This window comes from Notolepis coatsorum, assembly GCF_963971535.1.
Source record: "Notolepis coatsorum genome assembly, chromosome: 6".
NCBI lineage: Eukaryota > Metazoa > Chordata > Actinopteri > Aulopiformes > Paralepididae > Notolepis > Notolepis coatsorum.
This window is the reverse complement of record NC_140170.1, coordinates 182,463,480-182,485,199: the sequence shown is the minus strand read 5'-3', so window position 1 is coordinate 182,485,199 and position 21,720 is coordinate 182,463,480. Positions and strand designations below refer to the sequence as shown.

Sequence of the window (21,720 nt, the reverse complement as noted above, 5' to 3'; positions counted from 1 at the left end):
GTCTTAGAGCTGAACTAGGATGCTCGATATTGGCTTTTTTACCGATACCGATATACCGATATTGTCCAACTCTTAATTTCCGATACCGATATCAACCGATATCAACCAATACCGATATATGCAGCCCCCCCCCCCCCCCCCCCCCCCCAAAAAAACTAAATAATTTCAGGTAATTAACATTACATATCTCTTGTTGTGGAATTAACACAACATTATGCATACTTTTGACAATAAATAAAATCAGAATTTGTTCTTACTTGCTTGCCTGGGTAAATAAAGGTTCTAGAAATGTAATTTTTATTTCTTATTTTAATTTTTTTGAAAACCGATACCGATATTTTCCGATATCACATTTTAATGCCGATATCGGCCGATAATATCGGTAGGCCGATAATATCGGACATCCCTAGGCTGAACCATAATTCACCATAATGAATACCCATAATTACGGGTATTTCTTGATATGGTTTGATATGATGAAATGAAATCAAGGAACCAGAAATAGAATCTTGAAACTAGAAACATCTTGCTTTGTTACGACATTATAGTGAAGATTCTTGAATCTTGATCTCAGAATGATCCGTCAGTCCAGAGAGGTGAAATGGTCCTGTCCCTCCTACCTCTGGCTGTACCGCATGCTGATTGGTGAGAGGCTGGTGGAGTGGGCGGGGTCAGCCAGGTAGCTCAGCAGAGACACGCCCCCTCTGGAGCCACGGGCCCTCGAGACCAAGGTGGAGAAAGAATCTTCTGGTTCCTGTAACTGATGCACCATGGAGAGAGAGAGAGAGAGAGAGAGAGAGAGAGAGAGAGAGAGAGAGAGAGAGAGAGAGAGAGAGAGAGAGAGAGAGAGAGAGAGAGGAGGGAGAGAGAGAGAGAGAGAGAGAGACACACAGAGAGACACAGAGAGACACAGAGAGACAGAGAGGGAATATTATATTAAAGTACTGTGTATATTTATTATACTCACTATGAAGTATTTCTCAGTAAAGGACGGGTACTGTGTGTATTTATACTCACTATGAAGTATTTCTCAGTAAAGGACGGGTACTGTGTGTATTTATACTCACTATAAAGTATTTCTCAGTAAAGGACGGGTACTGTGTGTATTTATACTCACTATAAAGTATTTCTCAGTAAAGGACGGGTACTGTGTGTATTTATACTCACTATAAAGTATTTCTCAGTAAAGGACGGGTACTGTGTGTATTTATACTCACTATAAAGTATTTCTCAGTAAAGGACGGTGTACTTGGGGCTGTCCAGCTATAGTAGGAAGCCTTTCTGGAGGAGACAGAGTGTCTAATTGCAGAGACTGCCGTCTTCTCCTCACTGTCATATGGACTGGAACACACACACACACACACACACACACACACACACACACACACACACACACACACACACACACACACACACACACACACACACACACACACACACACACACACACACACACACACACACACACACACACACACAGTCAATATATGAATTATAATTGATGACACTGTCTATACGTACAGTATATTAATATAATTATATTATAATTGATGAAGCTGACATTACTATAATTAGTACACTGAAATGATTTTTGAAATATCAAGTAGAGATGACCGTGTGGAGGCGTGGCCTCATGTGGAGGTGTGGCCTCATGTGGAGGCGTGGCCTCGTGTGGAGGCATGGCCTCAGAGACTAAAGTGACCGTGTGGAGGCGTGGCCTCTGTAACTAAAGTGACCGTGTGGAGGTGTGGCCTAGTGTGGAAGCGTGGTCTCTAAGACTGAAGTGACCGTGTGGAGGCGTGGCCTCGTATGGAGGCGTGGCCTCGGAGACTGAAGTGACCGTGTGGAGGCGTGGCCTTATGTGGAGGCGTGGTCTCAGAGACTGAAGTGACCGTGTGGAGGCGTGGTCTCATGTGGAGGCGTGGCCACTGAGACTAAAGTGACCGTGTGGAGGCGGTTATATTAGATGTGTGCTTCTCTGTGTTTTAGCCTGTATGAAACGATTATTAACCCTTTCACTACCACACTACCAAAGGGTTAACCCTTTCACTGCGAAAATACAGAAGGTTAACCCTTTCACTGCCACACGACAAAGGGTTAACCCTTTCACCACCACACTACAGAAGACGGTAGTGTGGTAGTGAAAGGTTAACCTTCTGTAGTGTGGTAGTGAAAGGGTTAAGTGGTCATAATTTGCCAGGTTTTGCTCAATAATGCTTTGAAACTGGAGTCAAGATGATGTGCTCAGGGTCGTTTGTTCCACTGTCTGACTGAGGATGAGACATATGGAGCGACAAACGGTTAACCCTTTCACTACCACACTACCGAAGGTTAACCCTTTACTCGAAAAGGTTGAGGTTGCCCCCTCATTTGCAATGGTGTCAAGTTACATTCCAGTTAAATAAATGTAAAAATTAAAAAATTACGTGAACAGACAAATCATGTGAAGAACTGAGCAATGGATCTGAGCAATAAATAAGAATTGAGCACCAAGGCTTGCAGTGTGAACGTAATCTAAAGTTCAAGGCCATGAAGCTCATATGGTCTGAATTAACATGGGAAAGAGTCTCTGTGTGTGTGTGTGTGTGTGTGTGTGTGTGTGTGTGTGTGTGTGTGTGTGTGTGTGTGTGTGTGTGTGTGTGTGTGTGTGTGTGTGTGTGCGTGTGTGTGTGTGTGTGTGCATGTGTATGGTGTGTGTGTGTGCATGTGTATTGGTGTGTGTGTGTGTGTGTGTGTGTGTGTGTGTGTGTGTGTGTGTGTGTGTGTGTGTGTGTGTGTGTGTGTGTGTGTGTGTGTGTGTGTGTGTGTGTGTGTGTGTGTGTGTGTGTGTGTGTGTGTGTGTGTTCTTACTTCCAGGTGACCTCTAGTTGTAGCTTGATGGTCCCCAGCTCTGTGATGTCGACCACCATCAGTTGGGGCCGCGCTACAAAGAAACCGGCACTCTCACAGGTTACCATGCCGACCAGCAGCCAACCCAGACCCTTCGCCTCCATCACCTGACAGATGGGATTTAATTGGTCAATTTAAGGTGCTTGTAATTACTAGAAACACACCCGTCACAAACGTCATCTAAAGGCTTTTCAAAGGGAAACTAACCCAGTCCTTCTCACGTCCTGTACTGTCTCAGTGAGCTGCACAAGGCTTACTGCACTGTTTTGCATGCGCCATCCCACATATGGGCCGTTTTTATGACGATTTGCCCACCGGCACTTTGGCGACCCCTAGTGGCTCGGGGTGTGCATATTTTGTAATACAATATATATATCGAATTGAAGGCTTATTTGTTGCCTGTCGATAGCGACGAAATCTGACAAAATCCGTTGAGCGGTTCTCGAGTTACATGCCGGTATTTGAGGCTTGTGCAAAGTACACGGTATTGCGCAATATATCACTCCCGACTCTTGGTGCAGCAGTTCCGTCAATCTAGATCCGATCTCGACAATGATTGTGGAGGGTTGTAGCCAATGAGTGTGGCTTTCCAATGATACCCCACGTGGGGATGTATGAATACAAAAATTTTAAAATAACCTAACGAGCGAAAACAGGAAGAGAAAAACAGCCAAATTAATTGAAGTGTATGAGAAAACTCAGTTTTTCTTTTGTACACAGTTTACCAAAATCTCTCCTAATCACTCATTTCTGAATGGATCTTTATGAAATTTGGACATGTACTACATAAGGCTTCAGGCTATGGGTCCGTATGGATTTGCCATACCACCTTCTGGGGAAATACTACCTCTGGACTACTAACTACTACAGAAAAACTTGAGTAACAAGTTTTTCTACAACTCAAGTTCAGACCTATGTTACTCTATTACGTTAGCACTAAAAGTGAATTCTTTTCCTGGAATCAGAAACTACAGAATGTCATCTTTAAAAAGAGACCAGGCTCATGCATGTGCTATAAGGATAAAGTATGTTGTTTTGGTTTGCGAAAAAAGTATGCAGTCCTCAAAAACGAAAACTAAAATGGCCAGGAGACTCATTGCAGGTTAACCGGTTATTAACCTTAATTAGAGTAGTGTATTCTGACTGTTGTTTTGACTATTTCTGAGTCAGGTAATCATGAGTCTGTAATTACAGTCGTGTATTCTGACTGTTGTTTTGACTATTTCTGAGTCAGGTAATCATGAGTCTGTAATTACAGTAATGTATTCTGACTGTTGTTTTGACTATTTCTGAGTCAGGTAATCATGAGTCTGTAATTACAGTAATGTATTCTGACTGTTGTTTTGACTATTTCTGAGTCAGGTAATCATGAGTCTGTAATTACAGTCGTGTATTCTGACTGTTGTTTTGACTATTTCTGAGTCAGGTAATCATGAGTCTGTAATTACAGTAATGTATTCTGACTGTTGTTTTGACTATTTCTGAGTCAGGTAATCATGAGTCTGTAATTACAGTAATGTATTCTGACTGTTGTTTTGACTATTTCTGAGTCAGGTAATCATGAGTCTGTAATTACAGTCGTGTATTCTGACTGTTGTTTTCACTCAATCCCTCAGGAAGTCGCCTCTCATCACGTCTCACTATGGTTTGCTCTTCATGTAAGGTTTACACAGGTGTGTGTGTGTGTGTGTGTGTGTGTGCGTGTGCGTGCGTGCGTGCGTGTGTGCGTGTGTGCGTGTGTGCGTATGTGTGTGTGTGTGTGTGTGTGTGTGTGTGCGTGTGCGTGCGTGCGTACTTTGATCTGGAAGTTGTGGTGTATGTGAGGGAGGAAGACCATCTTCTCTGCCTCCCAGCTCTGCCTGTCATCCGTCTGGATCTTCCCTCGGACGCGCCAGCGCTGACGGCCCAATCGCACCACCACCTGCACGAAGTGACATCATCATCGGCATCATCACAGTCTCATTATACTCTCTGTGTACATCCTGATGACATCACAGGGTCAGCGTGGGCTCCTGTGGCTTCATGTTGGCGACGTTGGTTGGGACTATTTTATTCTTCTGGTCCAGTACGTCGAGCTCTACTGGTCGGTTATTATGACCAGCACCACCAAAATCCATAAAAAGCTACGGTTTAATTTCTAGAGCATAGACTGTGAACGACACAAATGTAAAACAGTGCCCAACGTTTCCCTGCTGGAAGAAATGTCTTTGTTGTTGCAGTTTTCTCTTAGCCTCCATGCTTAATTAAACAAGGCGCAGTTACCTCTAACGGCCACACTGTGCTAGTCTTCCATAGTGCAGGTCACAGAGGAATTCTTGTACTGAGTGGAATTGTTCTTTAATTAACCAGCTCACCTCATATTGATCTCCAGGACAGAGCCGAGCGAAGCCAATCAGACCTAGAAGACATAGATAAACACATGTTAGATCAGATCTACAGTACATAGATAATCACATGTTAGATCAGATCTACACTACAGCACATAGATAAACACATGTTAGATCAGATCTACAGCACATAGATAAACACATGTTAGATCAGATCTACAGCACATAGATAATCACATGTTAGATCAGATCTACAGCACATAGATAATCACATGTTAGATCAGATCTACAGCACATAGATAATCACATGTTAGATCAGACCTACAGCACATAGATAATCACATGTTAGATCAGATCTACACTACAGTACATAGATAATCACATGTTAGATCAGATCTACAGTACATAGATAATCACATGTTAGATCAGATCTACACTACAATACATATATAATCACATGTTAGATCAGATCTACAGTACATAGATAATCACATGTTAGATCAGATCTACAGCACATAGATAATCACATGTTAGATCAGACCTACAGCACATAGATAAACACATGTTAGATCAGACCTACAGCACATAGATAAACACATGTTAGATCAGATCTACAGCACATAGATAAACACATGTTAGATCAGACCTACAGCACATAGATAAACACATGTTAGATCAGACCTACAGCACATAGATAATCACATGTTAGATCAGATCTACAGTACATAGATAATCACATGTTAGATCAGATCTACAGTACATAGATAATCACATGTTAGATCAGATCTACAGTACATAGATAATCACATGTTAGATCAGATCTACAGTACATAGATAATCACATGTTAGATCAGATCTACAGCACATAGATAATCACATGTTAGATCAGATCTACACTACAGTACATAGATAATCACATGTTAGATCAGATCTACAGTACATAGATAATCACATGTTAGATCAGATCTACAGTACATAGATAATCACATGTTAGATCAGATCTACAGTACATAGATAATCACATGTTAGATCAGATCTACAGCACATAGATAATCACATGTTAGATCAGATCTACACTACAGTACATAGATAATCACATGTTAGATCAGATCTACAGTACATAGATAATCACATGTTAGATCAGATCTACAGTACATAGATAATCACATGTTAGATCAGATCTACAGTACATAGATAATCACATGTTAGATCAGATCTACACTACAGTACATAGATAATCACATGTTAGATCAGATCTACAGTACATAGATAATCACATGTTAGATCAGATCTACACTACAGTACATAGATAATCACATGTTAGATCAGATCTACACTACAGTACATAGATAATCACATGTTAGATCAGATCTACACTACAGTACATAGATAATCACATGTTAGATCAGACCTACAGCACATAGATAAACACATGTTAGATCAGACCTACAGCACATAGATAAACACATGTTAGATCAGACCTACAGCACATAGATAATCACATGTTAGATCAGATCTACACTACAGTACATAGATAATCACATGTTAGATCAGATCTACAGTACATAGATAATCACATGTTAGACCAGACCTACAGCACATAGATAATCACATGTTAGATCAGATCTACACTACAGTACATAGATAATCACATGTTAGATCAGATCTACACTACAGTACATAGATAATCACATGTTAGATCAGATCTACAGTACATAGATAATCACATGTTAGATCAGATCTACAGTACATAGATAATCCCATGTTAGATCAGACCTACAGCACATAGATAATCACATGTTAGATCAGATTTACAGTACATAGATAAACACATGTTAGATCAGATCTACACTACAGTACATAGATAATCACATGTTAGATCAGACCTACAGCACATAGATAATCACATGTTAGATCAGATCTACAGCACATAGATAAACACATGTTAGATCAGACCTACAGCACATAGATAATCACATGTTAGATCAGACCTACAGTACATAGATAATCACATGTTAGATCAGATCTACACTACAGTACATAGATAATCACATGTTAGATCAGATCTACAGTACATAGATAATCACATGTTAGATCAGATCTACAGTACATAGATAAACACATGTTAGATCAGATCTACAGTACATAGATAAACACATGTTAGATCAGATCTACAGTACATAGATAATCACATGTTAGATCAGATCTACACTACAGTACATAGATAAACACATGTTAGATCAGATCTACAGTACATAGATAAACACATGTTAGATCAGACCTACAGCACATAGATAAACACATGTTAGATCTGATCTACAGCACATAGATAAACACATGTTAGATCAGATCTACAGCACATAGATAAACACATGTTAGATCAGACCTACAGCACATAGATAAACACATGTTAGATCAGATCTACAGTACATAGATAATCACATGTTAGATCAGATCTACAGCACATAGATAAACACATGTTAGATCAGACCTACAGTACATAGATAAACACATGTTAGATCAGACCTACAGTACATAGATAATCACATGTTAGATCAGACCTACAGCACATAGATAAATAAACACATGTTAGATCAGACATACAGCACATAGATAATCACATGTTAGATCAGATCTACAGTACATAGATAAACACATGTTAGATCAGACCTACAGCACATAGATAATCACATGTTAGATCAGACATACAGCACATAGATAATCACATGTTAGATCAGATCTACAGCACATAGATAAACACATGTTAGATCAGACCTACAGCACATAGATAATCACATGTTAGATCAGATCTACAGTACAAGAGTACATAGATAGAGTACATAGATAAACACATTCAATTCAATTCAAAAAACGTTATTAGTCCCGCAAGGGGCAATTTAAGGCATGAATACGGCAAACAGCTGCACTTATACACATCCAAGACAGAACGAGGGACAAGAGACATGACACTATTAAAGCACAAGAAACATGACACTGATAGAACAGGATCCTTATATAGCTGATATGTCAAGTCTAATAAATAAATTCGGTCAGTAAAAAAAAAAGTGCACTCTCGTAAAAGACGAAAGTCTTTCTCTGGTCTGCATCCCCTTAACAATTGTGTGTATTGAGCTGTACTGTATTGTACCCATTCTGCAATCTGTTAATAACATTTTCAATCAATCAATCAAAACAATTTTAAAATAAAGGGGTCAAAAGGTGCATATTAGTGAACTGACCATCCCTTGCACTGGGGCCATTCACCAGTCGAATGGCCTCTGGAACAAAACCAAACCTCCTTCTGTTTGTTTTACAGGCAGGCTGTCTAAAGCACTTTCCTGATGGCAACAAGTCAAAACACACATGAAGGACATGTGTGGAGTCACTAATTATCTTATGTGCTTTCTTGAGCACTTGAGCACTGTTAAACTGTACTAGGGATATTTGTGTACTGGACACTTTTTGTATCACAAACAGTACTGTAATTTGCAAATCTGGTATGTCATAAATGTATAGATGTAGCAGTACTGTCTATCTGTATGTGTGTGTGTCATATATGTTATGATGAACTGAAAATGGGGGACCCTGATGTAAACAAGATGAAAGTCTTTCTCAGGTCTGCATCCCCTTAACAATTGTATGTATTGAGCTGTACTGTATTGTACCCATTCTGCAATCTGTTAATAAAGTTTTCAATCAATCAATGTGTTTTGCCGATAATCGTTTTGTTAAGGTTGACAACACCTTGCAGTTTGTTCTTGTCTCTTTGACAGAGGGATGTGAACCAACATACAAATGAAAAGGTTAGAATACTTTCAATAAAGGAAGAATAAAGCATTGCCAGAATTATCTGGTCGACTCCAAAGGAGTTTAGTTTACGAAGACAGTACAGACGCTGGTGAGCCTTTTTTATTATAACATCTGCATTGTTGCTAAATTTTTGTTTGTCATCAAATACAGTTCCTAAATATTTGTAGTTCTGGACAATTTCCACCTCAGCTCCGTGGATGGTTGTTGGGGCGACGTCTATGTGTTTTGGTGAGATAATAATCTCTTTGGTTTTGGATACATTTAAATCCAGAAAGCAGCCATCACACCAGTCTACAAAGTCTTCTATTATGGGTCCATGTGATTTATCTGACTGACTGAGAAGAGATAAGATAACACTGTCGTCAGCACATTTTACAACAGGGTGATTTATATATTTGCTAAGACAGTCGTTTGTGTATAAAACAAAAAGAAGAAAGAACACAGCCCTGCGGTGAGCCAGTGGAAATTAGAATTGATTTGGATCTTTTCCCATTTATACTTACTGTCTGAGTTCTATTGGTAAGAAAACTGATAATCCATCTGATAAGTTGGTGATCCAAGTGAAATAAATGTATAGTATGTCAGGCTGCATTGTAATTGAAGGCTGACGAAAAGTCAACAAAGAGTAATCTTGCATACGTGTTCTTTTTTTCTAAGTGCTCATGTACAGAGTTCAAAATAAATAACTTGGCATCATCAACACCTCTCTCAGGCTTATATGCAAATTGCATGGGGTCAAGAGCTGATCTGGTTGCATCAACAATTTCAGATTTCACAATTTTCTCCAGACTTTTCATTACTAGTGATGTTAGGGCTATAGGCCGCAGGTCGTTGAGGATTTTGGGTCTGCTGATCTTTGGAATTGGAATGATGATAGAATTCTTCCAGAGATCAGGACCCACTGCTGAGTCCAAGCAGAGCTGTAAAAGTATTTTTTTTTATCCACTTTTTCTCCCCATTTTCTATTTTTCTCCCATCCCAATTTCGTAGTATCCAATTCTTCCCTCCCCTGTCTTGAACGTTGCTAGACTATGCCTCCCACTGGTCGGCTGTAGTGAGGATAAAAGCCTTGCATCACGTGTCCCCTCCGGTACACGAGGAGGCAGCCTGTCGCATCTTTTCACCGCAGCAGCTCGATCTCTCAGCGGCGAGGAGTAACGAGTGGGAGGCTCACGTTACCCCCGCTACTTCCTGCTTCTGCTGTACCGGCGTCACCCAACCGACCTGTAGGAGTCGCTGTCCACAACGTCCAATCCCCACCCACCGGCTTTCCCACCCTTTAACACTGCCAATTGTGTTAGTATGACGGCCGGCCAAGCCGGTAGCAACGCCGAGAGCTGGGCTCGATACCAGCATCTCCTGCATTAGTAGCGAGCGCCTTGCCCACTGCGCCACTCAGCCGCCCTAAGCTGGAATAGTCTTTGAAACACTTTACTCAGTTCATCAGGCAATCACATGTTAGATCAGATCTACAGTACATAGATAATCACATGTTAGATCTACAGCACATAGATAATCACATGTTAGATCAGACCTACAGTACATAGATAATCACATGTTAGATCAGACCTACAGTACATAGATAATCACATGTTAGATCAGATCTACAGTACATAGATAATCACATGTTAGATCAGATCTACAGCACATAGATAATCACATGTTAGATCAGATCTACAGTACATAGATAATCACATGTTAGATCAGATCTACACTACAGCACATAGATAATCACATGTTAGATCAGATCTACAGTACATAGATAATCACATGTTAGATCAGATCTACAGCACATAGATAATCACATGTTAGATCAGATCTACAGTACATAGATAATCACATGTTAGATCAGATCTACAGTACATAGATAATCACATGTTAGATCAGATCTACAGTACATAGATAATCACATGTTAGATCAGACCTGTGTGTGTGTGTGTGTGTGCATGCATGTTTCTTTTAAACCTGCACTAATCTCATCATAGCACCGCTCTGATTCGCTACAGAGTACCTTTCATCTTATCATAGCACTACTCTGATTCGCTACAGAGTACCTTTCATCTTATCATAGCACAGCTCTGATTGGCTACAGAGTACCTTTCATCTTATCATAACACTGCTCTGATTGGCTACAGAGTACCTTTAATTTGATCATAACACTGCTCTGATTGGCTACAGCGTACCTTTCATCTTATCATAGCACTGCTCTGATTGGCTACAGCGTACCTTTAATTTGATCATAACACTGCTCTGATTGGCTACAGAGTACCTTTCATCTTGATCTGTAGTTCTCCCAGCAGGATCTCCAATTGTCCCTCCATAGCAGACATGTCCTGAAGAGAGAGACAGACAGTTAGACATGTCCTGAAGAGAGAGAGACAGACAGTTAGACATGTCCTGAAGAGAGAGAGACAGACAGTTAGACATGTCCTGAAGAGAGAGAGACAGACAGTTAGACATGTCCTGAAGAGAGAGACAGACAGTTAGACATGTCCTGAAGAGAGAGACAGACAGTTAGACATGTCCTGAAGAGAGAGACAGACAGTTAGACATGTCCTGAAGAGAGAGACAGACAGTTAGACATGTCTTGAAGAGAGAGACAGACAGTTAGACATGTCCTGAAGAGAGAGAAACAGACAGTTAGACATGTCCTGAAGAGAGAGAAACAGACAGTTAGACATGTCCTGAAGAGAGAGACAGACAGTTAGACATGTCCTGAAGAGAGAGACAGACAGTTAGACATGTCTTGAAGAGAGAGACAGACAGTTAGACATGTCCTGAAGAGAGAGAAACAGACAGTTAGACATGTCTTGAAGAGAGAGACAGACAGTTAGACATGTCCTGAAGAGAGAGACAGACAGTTAGACATGTCCTGAAGAGAGAGACAGACAGTTAGACATGTCCTGCAGAGAGATTATATGTATATGTATGTGTGTATATTATGTGTATAATATGTGTATATTATGTATTATGTGTATAATATGTATATTATGTGTATGATATGTATATTATGTGTATTATGTGTATTATATGTATGTATGTATGTATAGTATGTGTATTGTGTGTATAATATGTGTATAGTAGGTATTATGTGTATATGTATATTAGGTATGTGTATAATTCCATGCACTTTGTGAACTCTAAGGCTACGTTAGGACTGCGGGCAAAAGTGGCCCAAATTATTATTTGCTCAACAGTGTGAAAGAACAACAGTGTGAACAGAACAACAGTGTGAACAGAACAACAGTAAACAGAACACCAGTGTAAACAGAACAACAGTATGAACAGAACAACAGTAAACAGAACAACAGTATGAACAGAACATGAATTTATGAATTTCTTATATAAAAATATATTTAGTTTTTAAGAATTTGTAAAGGATAGGCAAAGATAAGCATGTGCTTCAGCCTGTTCCTTCTTTTCGGTCGTTGATTTTGGATTTTGTGTGTTGAGCTTGCCTTGAATAATTATGTACATTTGAGATTATTATAATTTTTTTTTTCATTTTGTAAGTCCACACGACGGGTGTGTTTGATTTGTCCGTAAACAAGACCGAAAAATTAACTTCATTCATTCATTCAACAACAGTGTGAACAGAACAACAGTGTGAACAGAACAACAGTGTGAACAGAACAACAGTGTGAACAGAACCTCAGTGTGAACAGCACAAATCACATGGAATCTGATCTTTTCCGTTCTGACTTTCACACGTGGTCCTAAATCAGATACAGGTCTTTTAATTAGCTGGCCTCCAGCTGCATGATTCAACTAATAAATAAAGTAAACCATAAACTGTGACTTCAGTTATCCATATAGTTACATCCATCTTCGTTATTGTTCGTCTGTGCATGCGGTTCAGTTCAGTTCAGCTCAGGAGCCAAATCATGTGAATCATGTGGATCTGAGCAATACATCAGAATTGAGCACCAAGGCTTGCAGTGTGAACGTAGTCTAGAGGTCAAGGTCATGAAGCTCATATGGTCTGAATTAACGTGTGAAAGAGTCTGTGTGTGTACGTGTGATAGGGAGAGAGAGAGAGAGAGAGAGAGAGAGAGAGAGAGAGAGAGAGAGAGAGAGAGAGAGAGAGAGAGAGAGAGAGAGAGAGAGAGAGAGAGAGAGAGAGAGAGAGAGAGAGAGAGAGAGAGACCACTGGATTCTCAGAGACAGACTTGGTAACATTGGTGTTAACCACCATTCCTTAGCCTGGTTCAAGTTTCAAGTTTCTTTAATAGTTGTCATACAGAAGTACAGAATACTTTTGTACAAAATGCTTCTTACTGTTGCGCTCCAGAGACTGTGCATGACAAGATAAGTATGAAATAAAAACATAGTAAAAATTAGAAGTAAAAAAAAAAGAGGTCACAGTGTTCAGTTTAGACATATGTACAATGTTCGTAGACGTAGTTACCATACAATATACAATACTGTGCAGTGTACTAATATACAATACTATATAGTGCAAGGCATAAATGGACGAGGTGCAGTTTAGGTACAATTCACAGTAGGTGTACGAGTTGTAGTGCAAATCCTTTATCAATAAATATAAAGTGTAAGTGTGTTTGTGTGATCTAAAGTGTGGAGAGTGGGTGCTGCAGTGTGTTGTTTGTTTGAGTGAGTGTGTGCGTGTGGGTGTGTGTGCTGTGTGCATTTGATGGTTGTTGCATAGTGATTATTGTTCGTTTAGCGATTATTGTTCGTTTAGCAGCCTGATGGCCTGGGGATAGAAGCTCCTTCTGAGTCTTTCTGTGCTCGCCATAAGACTCCGGTATTGCTTGCCTGACGGCAGCAGTTCAAAGAGGCAGTTGTTCGGGTGGCTCGAGTCCTTAATAATTCTCTTAGCCTTCCCCTTGCACCGCTTGTTGTAAATGTTCTGGAGGGTGGGAAGCCCCCCTCTAATTGTGCGTTCGGCTGAACGTGTCACTCTTTGTAGTCTGCTACGGTCTTGTGCAGTGCTATTCCCAAACCAGGAGGTGATGTTGCCGGTCAGGATGCTCTCTATTGTACATGAGTAGAAGTTCCTAAGGATCTTCTGACTGACTTGGAACTTCCTTAGGCGCCTGAGGAAGTAGAGGCGTTGTCGTGCCTTCTTCACAACACTGTCAATGTGTGTGGTCCATGTCAAGTCCTCGGATATGTGGGCTCCGAGGTACTTGAAACTGTTCACTCTCTCAACTGGTGCCCCGTCGATGCTGAGGGGGCTGTAGTCCTTGACCCCCGACCTCCTGAAGTCCACAATCATCTCTTTTGTTTTGCTGACGTTCAGGGAGAGGCAGTTCTCCTGACACCACTGTGACAGGTTCTCTACCTCTTCCAGGTAGGCCCTTTCGTCGTTGGCAGAGATCAGGCCCACCACTACTGTGTCATCAGCAAATTTGATGATGGTGTTGTTGTTCCGCTGTGCTACGCAGTCATGTGTGTACAGGGAGTAGAGGAGGGGGCTCAGAACACAGCCCTGGGGGGCCCCTATGTTGAGCGTGATGGATGAGGAGGTGCAGTTGCCGGCTCTTACCACCTGGGGTCTGCCCGTCAGGAAGTCCAGGACCCACTGGCACAGGTCATAGTTCAAGCCCAGGTCCCTGAGCTTGGCTATGAGTTTGGAGGGGACTATGGTATTGAATGCTGAGCTGTAGTCGATGAACAGCATTCTCACATAGTTCCCCTGCCTCTTGTCCAGATGTGATGCTGCTGTGTGCAGCACATGGGCTATGGCGTCCTCCGTGGACCTGTTGGGGTGATATGCAAATTGCAGAGGGTCCAGGTTGATGGGGAGGGAGGAACAGATGTAGCCCTTCACTAGCTTCTCAAAGCACTTCATGGCTATGGAGGTGAGGGCTACAGGGCGGTAGTCGTTGAGGCAAGCGGGCGTAGATTTTTTGGGTACAGGGATGATGGTGGACTTCAATTCAGACAGAATTGATTATACCTCAATTCAGCAATGAAGCAACATCTAACAGAAGTGGAGAGAAGTGAAAACGGATTTAACGAGACCCACAGTGACTTCTACCTTCTCAATGGCTCTGAAAAGAAACATCTACACGTCGGAACGGCGGCTATACACACGCTACTAACAGCGAGCCCGGCACGTAAGAACTTACCCCCGAATGGCAGATTGGACCGTAGGACCATGATCATCCTGGTTCTACTACTTTTGGGAGACATTCATTTAAACCCAGGCCCGGTCTTGACCAGAACTCAGGCGAGAAGACTTGGTCTGGCAGCGCAAGAAGCGAAGGTGGTTTCCATCGCGACCAACATCAACAACTCGACCCGTGGCAACATCCACTGCGCGGACGGCAACTGTTCCCCAATGACGCCGCAGCAGACGAGCACACGTGAGGCAGAGACGAGAGGAGGTGAACCGAGGGTCGAAACCATGACGACCAACTCGACGCGGGATTTAAACATCTCGACGCCCGATAGCCGGCTAGCTAGCAGAGCTAACAACGGAAACATCCAGGAACGAGTCCTTTGTTCCAGCACGGCGCGGGACCCTCCCCCCCCCCTCCCCCCTTCTTTGTTGTTCCAGCACGGAGCGGGACCCGACCCCCCCTCCCCCCTTCCCACCCTCAACAACAAAGCCCCCCAGCCCCACACAGAGGAACAGATCACAAACGAACAATACTTCGAACCTGCCAACATCAATGAAATAACCAACGCCAATGGACTGAACATTTTTCACATTAACATTAACAGCTTAAAAAACAAATTGGATGAAATCAAACAATTATTCATAAATGGTAAGGCAAAATGGGGGACCCTGGTGGAAACAAGACGAAAGTCTTTCTCTGGTCTGCATCCCCTTAACAATTGTGTGTATTGAGCTGTACTGTATTGTACCCATTCTGCAATCTGTTAATAAAGTTTTCAATCAATCAATCAATCAATCAATGACGGCCTGTTCCAAGGACAGGTTGAAGATGTCAGTGAATACCGGGGCCAGTTGGTCGGCACAGACTTTTAGGACGCGGCCGGGGATGCCGTCCGGTCCTGCTGCCTTCCTGATATCCACTTTTTTAAAGATCCGTCTCACCTCATGCTCTGTTACCCTGAACACTGAGTCTCCATCAGCAGACCCCCCCCCCCCCCATTGCCGTGGTTTGTAGGCTGGTGTTGTTATTCACAGCCTCAAACCTCGCATAGAAGGAGTTGAGATCATTTGCTAAGGAGATGTCACTGTTCAGTTTGAGGGGGGTTCCTTTGTAGTCTGTCATTGTTCTGAGGCCCTGCCACATGCCTCTAGAGTCAGCCTGTTCAAACTGAAGTTCAACTTTATCCCTGTAACGCCGTTTTGCCTCTATTACTGCTCTCCTGACGTTGTATCTTGCCATCTTGTGTTCTTCCATGTTGCCTGTCACCAGCCCGGTGTTGTATGCTGATGTGCGCACTTTCAGAGCCTCACGGACGGATTTGTCTACCCAGGGCTTTTGATTTGGGTAGATATTAATTTTGGTGGTGGGGATTATTACTTCTACCTGAGTACAGACATAGTCATAGGTTCTCCAACTATTTGTGTGTTAAATCAGAACACCACTTGTCGCAGCCCTTATCTGTCACTAAAGGTGTACCTCAAGGCTCCATTCTTGCCCCCTGATTGTTCTCTCTAACATTGTTAGTAAAGTATTTATTTGTATGCAGATGACAGTTTTGTATTCAGTTGGATTGCAAAAGACTTTGAAAATTGACACATTGACATGGACACTACCTTTAACCGTTTCCCGGCCAACCACGGAGATGTCCGTGTTTTTGGATCCAATGCTAGAGGGCCATGTCCGTGGCAAGGTTGTTTTGGCTTTTATTCCATTTGAATAACCTACTCAATGTCACCGAGCAGCACTGCAGAAGTACCCTACTCTTTGAATTCTGAAAAGTGCATTACCGGCCAGATCCTCTTAGGGGCGCTGTCTCGATAATGCAGTGTTCCCTTTGACTTTCCATGTAGTTTCCAGTTAGCTGGATCCTATATGTGCAGCCTGTAGCTTGGAATACCTTTTGCAATGCCGAATTCACTATGCAGTAAAGGAATATATCATCAGCCAATGGACATATCGATCTACCAGATGGTGATCGATAACTGGGAAATCATTTTGGGGATCCAACCGGCCCACGGTAAGATCTTTTTCACGTAAATTACATGCTGATCAGGCCTTGTTATGATAGGCATCGACCCGATCAGCGAATGTGGCTACTGAGGCTAACGCGGTTATTGGTAATCAATAATCAGAAACGACGTCCCCCGCCCCCCCCCCCCCCTTCATGCATTCATGGTGGACCATCAATACCGACAATATGCATTTTGCGTTTTAGCTCTAGCTTCTCTATAGCCGAAACGCTGTTCGATTTAATGTTATTAGCTTAGCGCCCTGTATCTCGCCTTCCAGGAAATGTACTAGTCCAAATCCCATATAACGCTTATATTCAAGACGCTATAAAATAGGAACGTATTGATGACATTTTTTTTTTCTTTAAGCCATTTTGAAGGGACGGTTTATGGTCTCAATTGACATTGAGAATGGACAGATAGCAATACTATAAAGTATAGATTTAGCTCTACAAACAGTCCCACAAACTATGCAAGTCTATTTTGAAATGCTGGACGTCTAGAGTGATATTAGACGGCCCCCAATGGCCCTGAATGTGTTAAGGACTCTATCACAGAGTTGTTTACACACATCTGCAACTGTCACCCAGCCTTTTAATTAAGCATTACATCACGCGCAGCAGTGTGTTATAGGAATTAGATCATGCCTAGGGGTGGTTGTTAGGCCCGACGCGCAGCGGAGGGTCGTTAGACCCCCCTAGGCATGATCTAATTCCTATAACACATGACTACAAGTGGTGTAATGTATTTTATACAATGGCCAAATTCACCCAACCTTATTGCTATAGAATAAACACACAGTAATTGAAGCATAATGGAGATTTATTCACAAAACCATCCACAGAGAAAGTAGATCCAATAGTAGATCCACTAGTAGACACCAGAGGGAGCTCCACAAACCATGTTAAACCCAGATAGACAGTAGGCCTACTGCTACATCTATACATTAATGACATACCAGATTTATAAATACAGTACTGTTTTTGTAGGGTGATTATGGATTATTTACATTGAGGTTCTGGGGTCACGTGGAGTGTGTTATATGAAATACACCCCCCCCCCCCCCCCCCCTCCACCCACCTACCAATCTCCTACCTACCAACCTGTATGTCAAATGTATATACTCTCTTTTTTAGACTCTTCTTGTATCACAAACAGTACTGTATTTGTAAATCTGGTATGTCATAAATGTATAGATGTAGCAGTACTGTCTATCTGTATGTCATGTATGTCATATGTTATGATGCATTGAAAATGGGGGACCCTGATGTAAACAAGACGAAAGTCTTTCTCTGGTCTGCATCCCCTTAACAATTGTGTGTATTGAGCCGTACTGTATTGTACCCATTCTGCAATCTGGTAATACAATTTTCAATCAATCAATCAATCAATCAAATCTGACAAAAAAAAATTAAAATGTATCTCCGTGATTTTTCTTTTGTTTCACAATGAGTCATGACAAATTACTTACATAATCCATGTGTATGTAACGAACTAACATATTCCAGTTGAGTGTATCTTTTTTGGAGGATTCGTTCAAAAGCTATTCATACTTCCATTTTTCTATCTATGGCGGATTGATTCAGACAGAAAAAATAGAGTAATTCGGTTGTGGGAGGGATCTGGGGTCACGTGGAGTGTGTTATACTAAATAACAACCGGCAACTTCACTGTTCCAGCCAATCAGAATCAAGAAATTTGCATGCCATTGTATAACTGTCATTTGTCCGTTCTGCTTCATGTATTACATACCTTGTACTTTTAATTAATTTAATCCATTAGTTTGTTTGATGCATGTTTTAATTGTTTCCCTTACTTTTGGGAGACATTCATTTAAACCCAGGCCCGGTCTTGACCAGAACTCAGGCGAGAAGACTTGGTCTGGCAGCGCAAGAAGCAAAGGTGGTTTCCATCGCGACCAACATCAACAACTCGACCCGTGGCAACATCCACTGCGCGGACGGCAACTGTTCCCCAATGACGCCGCAGCAGACGAGCACACGTGAGGCAGAGACGAGAGGAGGTGAACCGAGGGTCGAAACCATGACGACCAACTCGACGCGGGATTTAAACATCTCGACGCCCGATAGCCGGCTAGCTAGCAGAGCTAACAACGGAAACATCCAGGAACGAGTCCTTTGTTCCAGCACGGCGCGGGACCCTCCCCCCCCCCTCCCCCCTTCTTTGTTGTTCCAGCACGGAGCGGGACCCGACCCCCCCTCCCCCCTTCCCACCCTCAACAACAAAGCCCCCCAGCCCCACACAGAGGAACAGATCACAAACGAACAATACTTCGAACCTGCCAACATCAATGAAATAACCAACGCCAATGGACTGAACATTTTTCACATTAACATTAACAGCTTAAAAAACAAATTGGATGAAATCAAACAATTATTCATAAATGGTAAGGCAAAATGGGGGACCCTGGTGGAAACAAGACGAAAGTCTTTCTCTGGTCTGCATCCCCTTAACAATTGTGTGTATTGAGCTGTACTGTATTGTACCCATTCTGCAATCTGTTAATAAAGTTTTCAATCAATCAATCAATCAATCAATGACGGCCTGTTCCAAGGACAGGTTGAAGATGTCAGTGAATACCGGGGCCAGTTGGTCGGCACAGACTTTTAGGACGCGGCCGGGGATGCCGTCCGGTCCTGCTGCCTTCCTGATATCCACTTTTTTAAAGATCCGTCTCACCTCATGCTCTGTTACCCTGAACACTGAGTCTCCATCAGCAGACCCCCCCCCCCCCCCATTTCCGTGGTTTGTAGGCTGGTGTTGTTATTCACAGCCTCAAACCTCGCATAGAAGGAGTTGAGATCATTTGCTAAGGAGATGTCACTGTTCAGTTTGAGGGGGGTTCCTTTGTAGTCTGTCATTGTTCTGAGGCCCTGCCACATGCCTCTAGAGTCAGCCTGTTCAAACTGAAGTTCAACTTTATCCCTGTAACGCCGTTTTGCCTCTATTACTGCTCTCCTGACGTTGTATCTTGCCATCTTGTGTTCTTCCATGTTGCCTGTCACCAGCCCGGTGTTGTATGCTGATGTGCGCACTTTCAGAGCCTCACGGACGGATTTGTCTACCCAGGGCTTTTGATTTGGGTAGATATTAATTTTGGTGGTGGGGATTATTACTTCTACCTGAGTACAGACATAGTCATAGGTTCTCCAACTATTTGTGTGTTAAATCAGAACACCACTTGTCGCAGCCCTTATCTGTCACTAAAGGTGTACCTCAAGGCTCCATTCTTGCCCCCTGATTGTTCTCTCTAACATTGTTAGTAAAGTATTTATTTGTATGCAGATGACAGTTTTGTATTCAGTTGGATTGCAAAAGACTTTGAAAATTGACACATTGACATGGACACTACCTTTAACCGTTTCCCGGCCAACCACGGAGATGTCCGTGTTTTTGGATCCAATGCTAGAGGGCCATGTCCGTGGCAAGGTTGTTTTGGCTTTTATTCCATTTGAATAACCTACTCAATGTCACCGAGCAGCACTGCAGAAGTACCCTACTCTTTGAATTCTGAAAAGTGCATTACCGGCCAGATCCTCTTAGGGGCGCTGTCTCGATAATGCAGTGTTCCCTTTGACTTTCCATGTAGTTTCCAGTTAGCTGGATCCTATATGTGCAGCCTGTAGCTTGGAATACCTTTTGCAATGCCGAATTCACTATGCAGTAAAGGAATATATCATCAGCCAATGGACATATCGATCTACCAGATGGTGATCGATAACTGGGAAATCATTTTGGGGATCCAACCGGCCCACGGTAAGATCTTTTTCACGTAAATTACATGCTGATCAGGCCTTGTTATGATAGGCATCGACCCGATCAGCGAATGTGGCTACTGAGGCTAACGCGGTTATTGGTAATCAATAATCAGAAACGACGTCCCCCGCCCCCCCCCCCCCCCCTTCATGCATTCATGGTGGACCATCAATACCGACAATATGCATTTTGCGTTTTAGCTCTAGCTTCTCTATAGCCGAAACGCTGTTCGATTTAATGTTATTAGCTTAGCGCCCTGTATCTCGCCTTCCAGGAAATGTACTAGTCCAAATCCCATATAACGCTTATATTCAAGACGCTATAAAATAGGAACGTATTGATGACATTTTTTTTTTCTTTAAGCCATTTTGAAGGGACGGTTTATGGTCTCAATTGACATTGAGAATGGACAGATAGCAATACTATAAAGTATAGATTTAGCTCTACAAACAGTCCCACAAACTATGCAAGTCTATTTTGAAATGCTGGCCGTCTAGAGTGATATTAGACGGCCCCCAATGGCCCTGAATGTGTTAAGGACTCTATCACAGAGTTGTTTACACACATCTGCAACTGTCACCCAGCCTTTTAATTAAGCATTACATCACGCGCAGCAGTGTGTTATAGGAATTAGATCATGCCTAGGGGTGGTTGTTAGGCCCGACGCGCAGCGGAGGGTCGTTAGACCCCCCTAGGCATGATCTAATTCCTATAACACATGACTACAAGTGGTGTAATGTATTTTATACAATGGCCAAATTCACCCAACCTTATTGCTATAGAATAAACACACAGTAATTGAAGCATAATGGAGATTTA

The 21,720-nt window shown here is 42.2% G+C and overlaps 1 protein-coding gene across 1 annotated transcript in view; it reads right to left on the bottom strand.

The window, feature by feature from the left end:
* ripor3 (RIPOR family member 3) overlaps positions 1-21,720 on the bottom strand; it is a gene marked incomplete at its 5' end in the record, with an annotated part of 61,636 nt that overhangs the window by 13,717 nt on the left and 26,199 nt on the right. Inside the window, 6 exon segments of the mRNA XM_084315936.1 lie at positions 621-760; positions 1,218-1,341; positions 2,851-2,996; positions 4,685-4,810; positions 5,244-5,287; positions 11,296-11,359. Coding sequence (XP_084172062.1) covers positions 621-760; positions 1,218-1,341; positions 2,851-2,996; positions 4,685-4,810; positions 5,244-5,287; positions 11,296-11,359 — 644 coding nt within the window.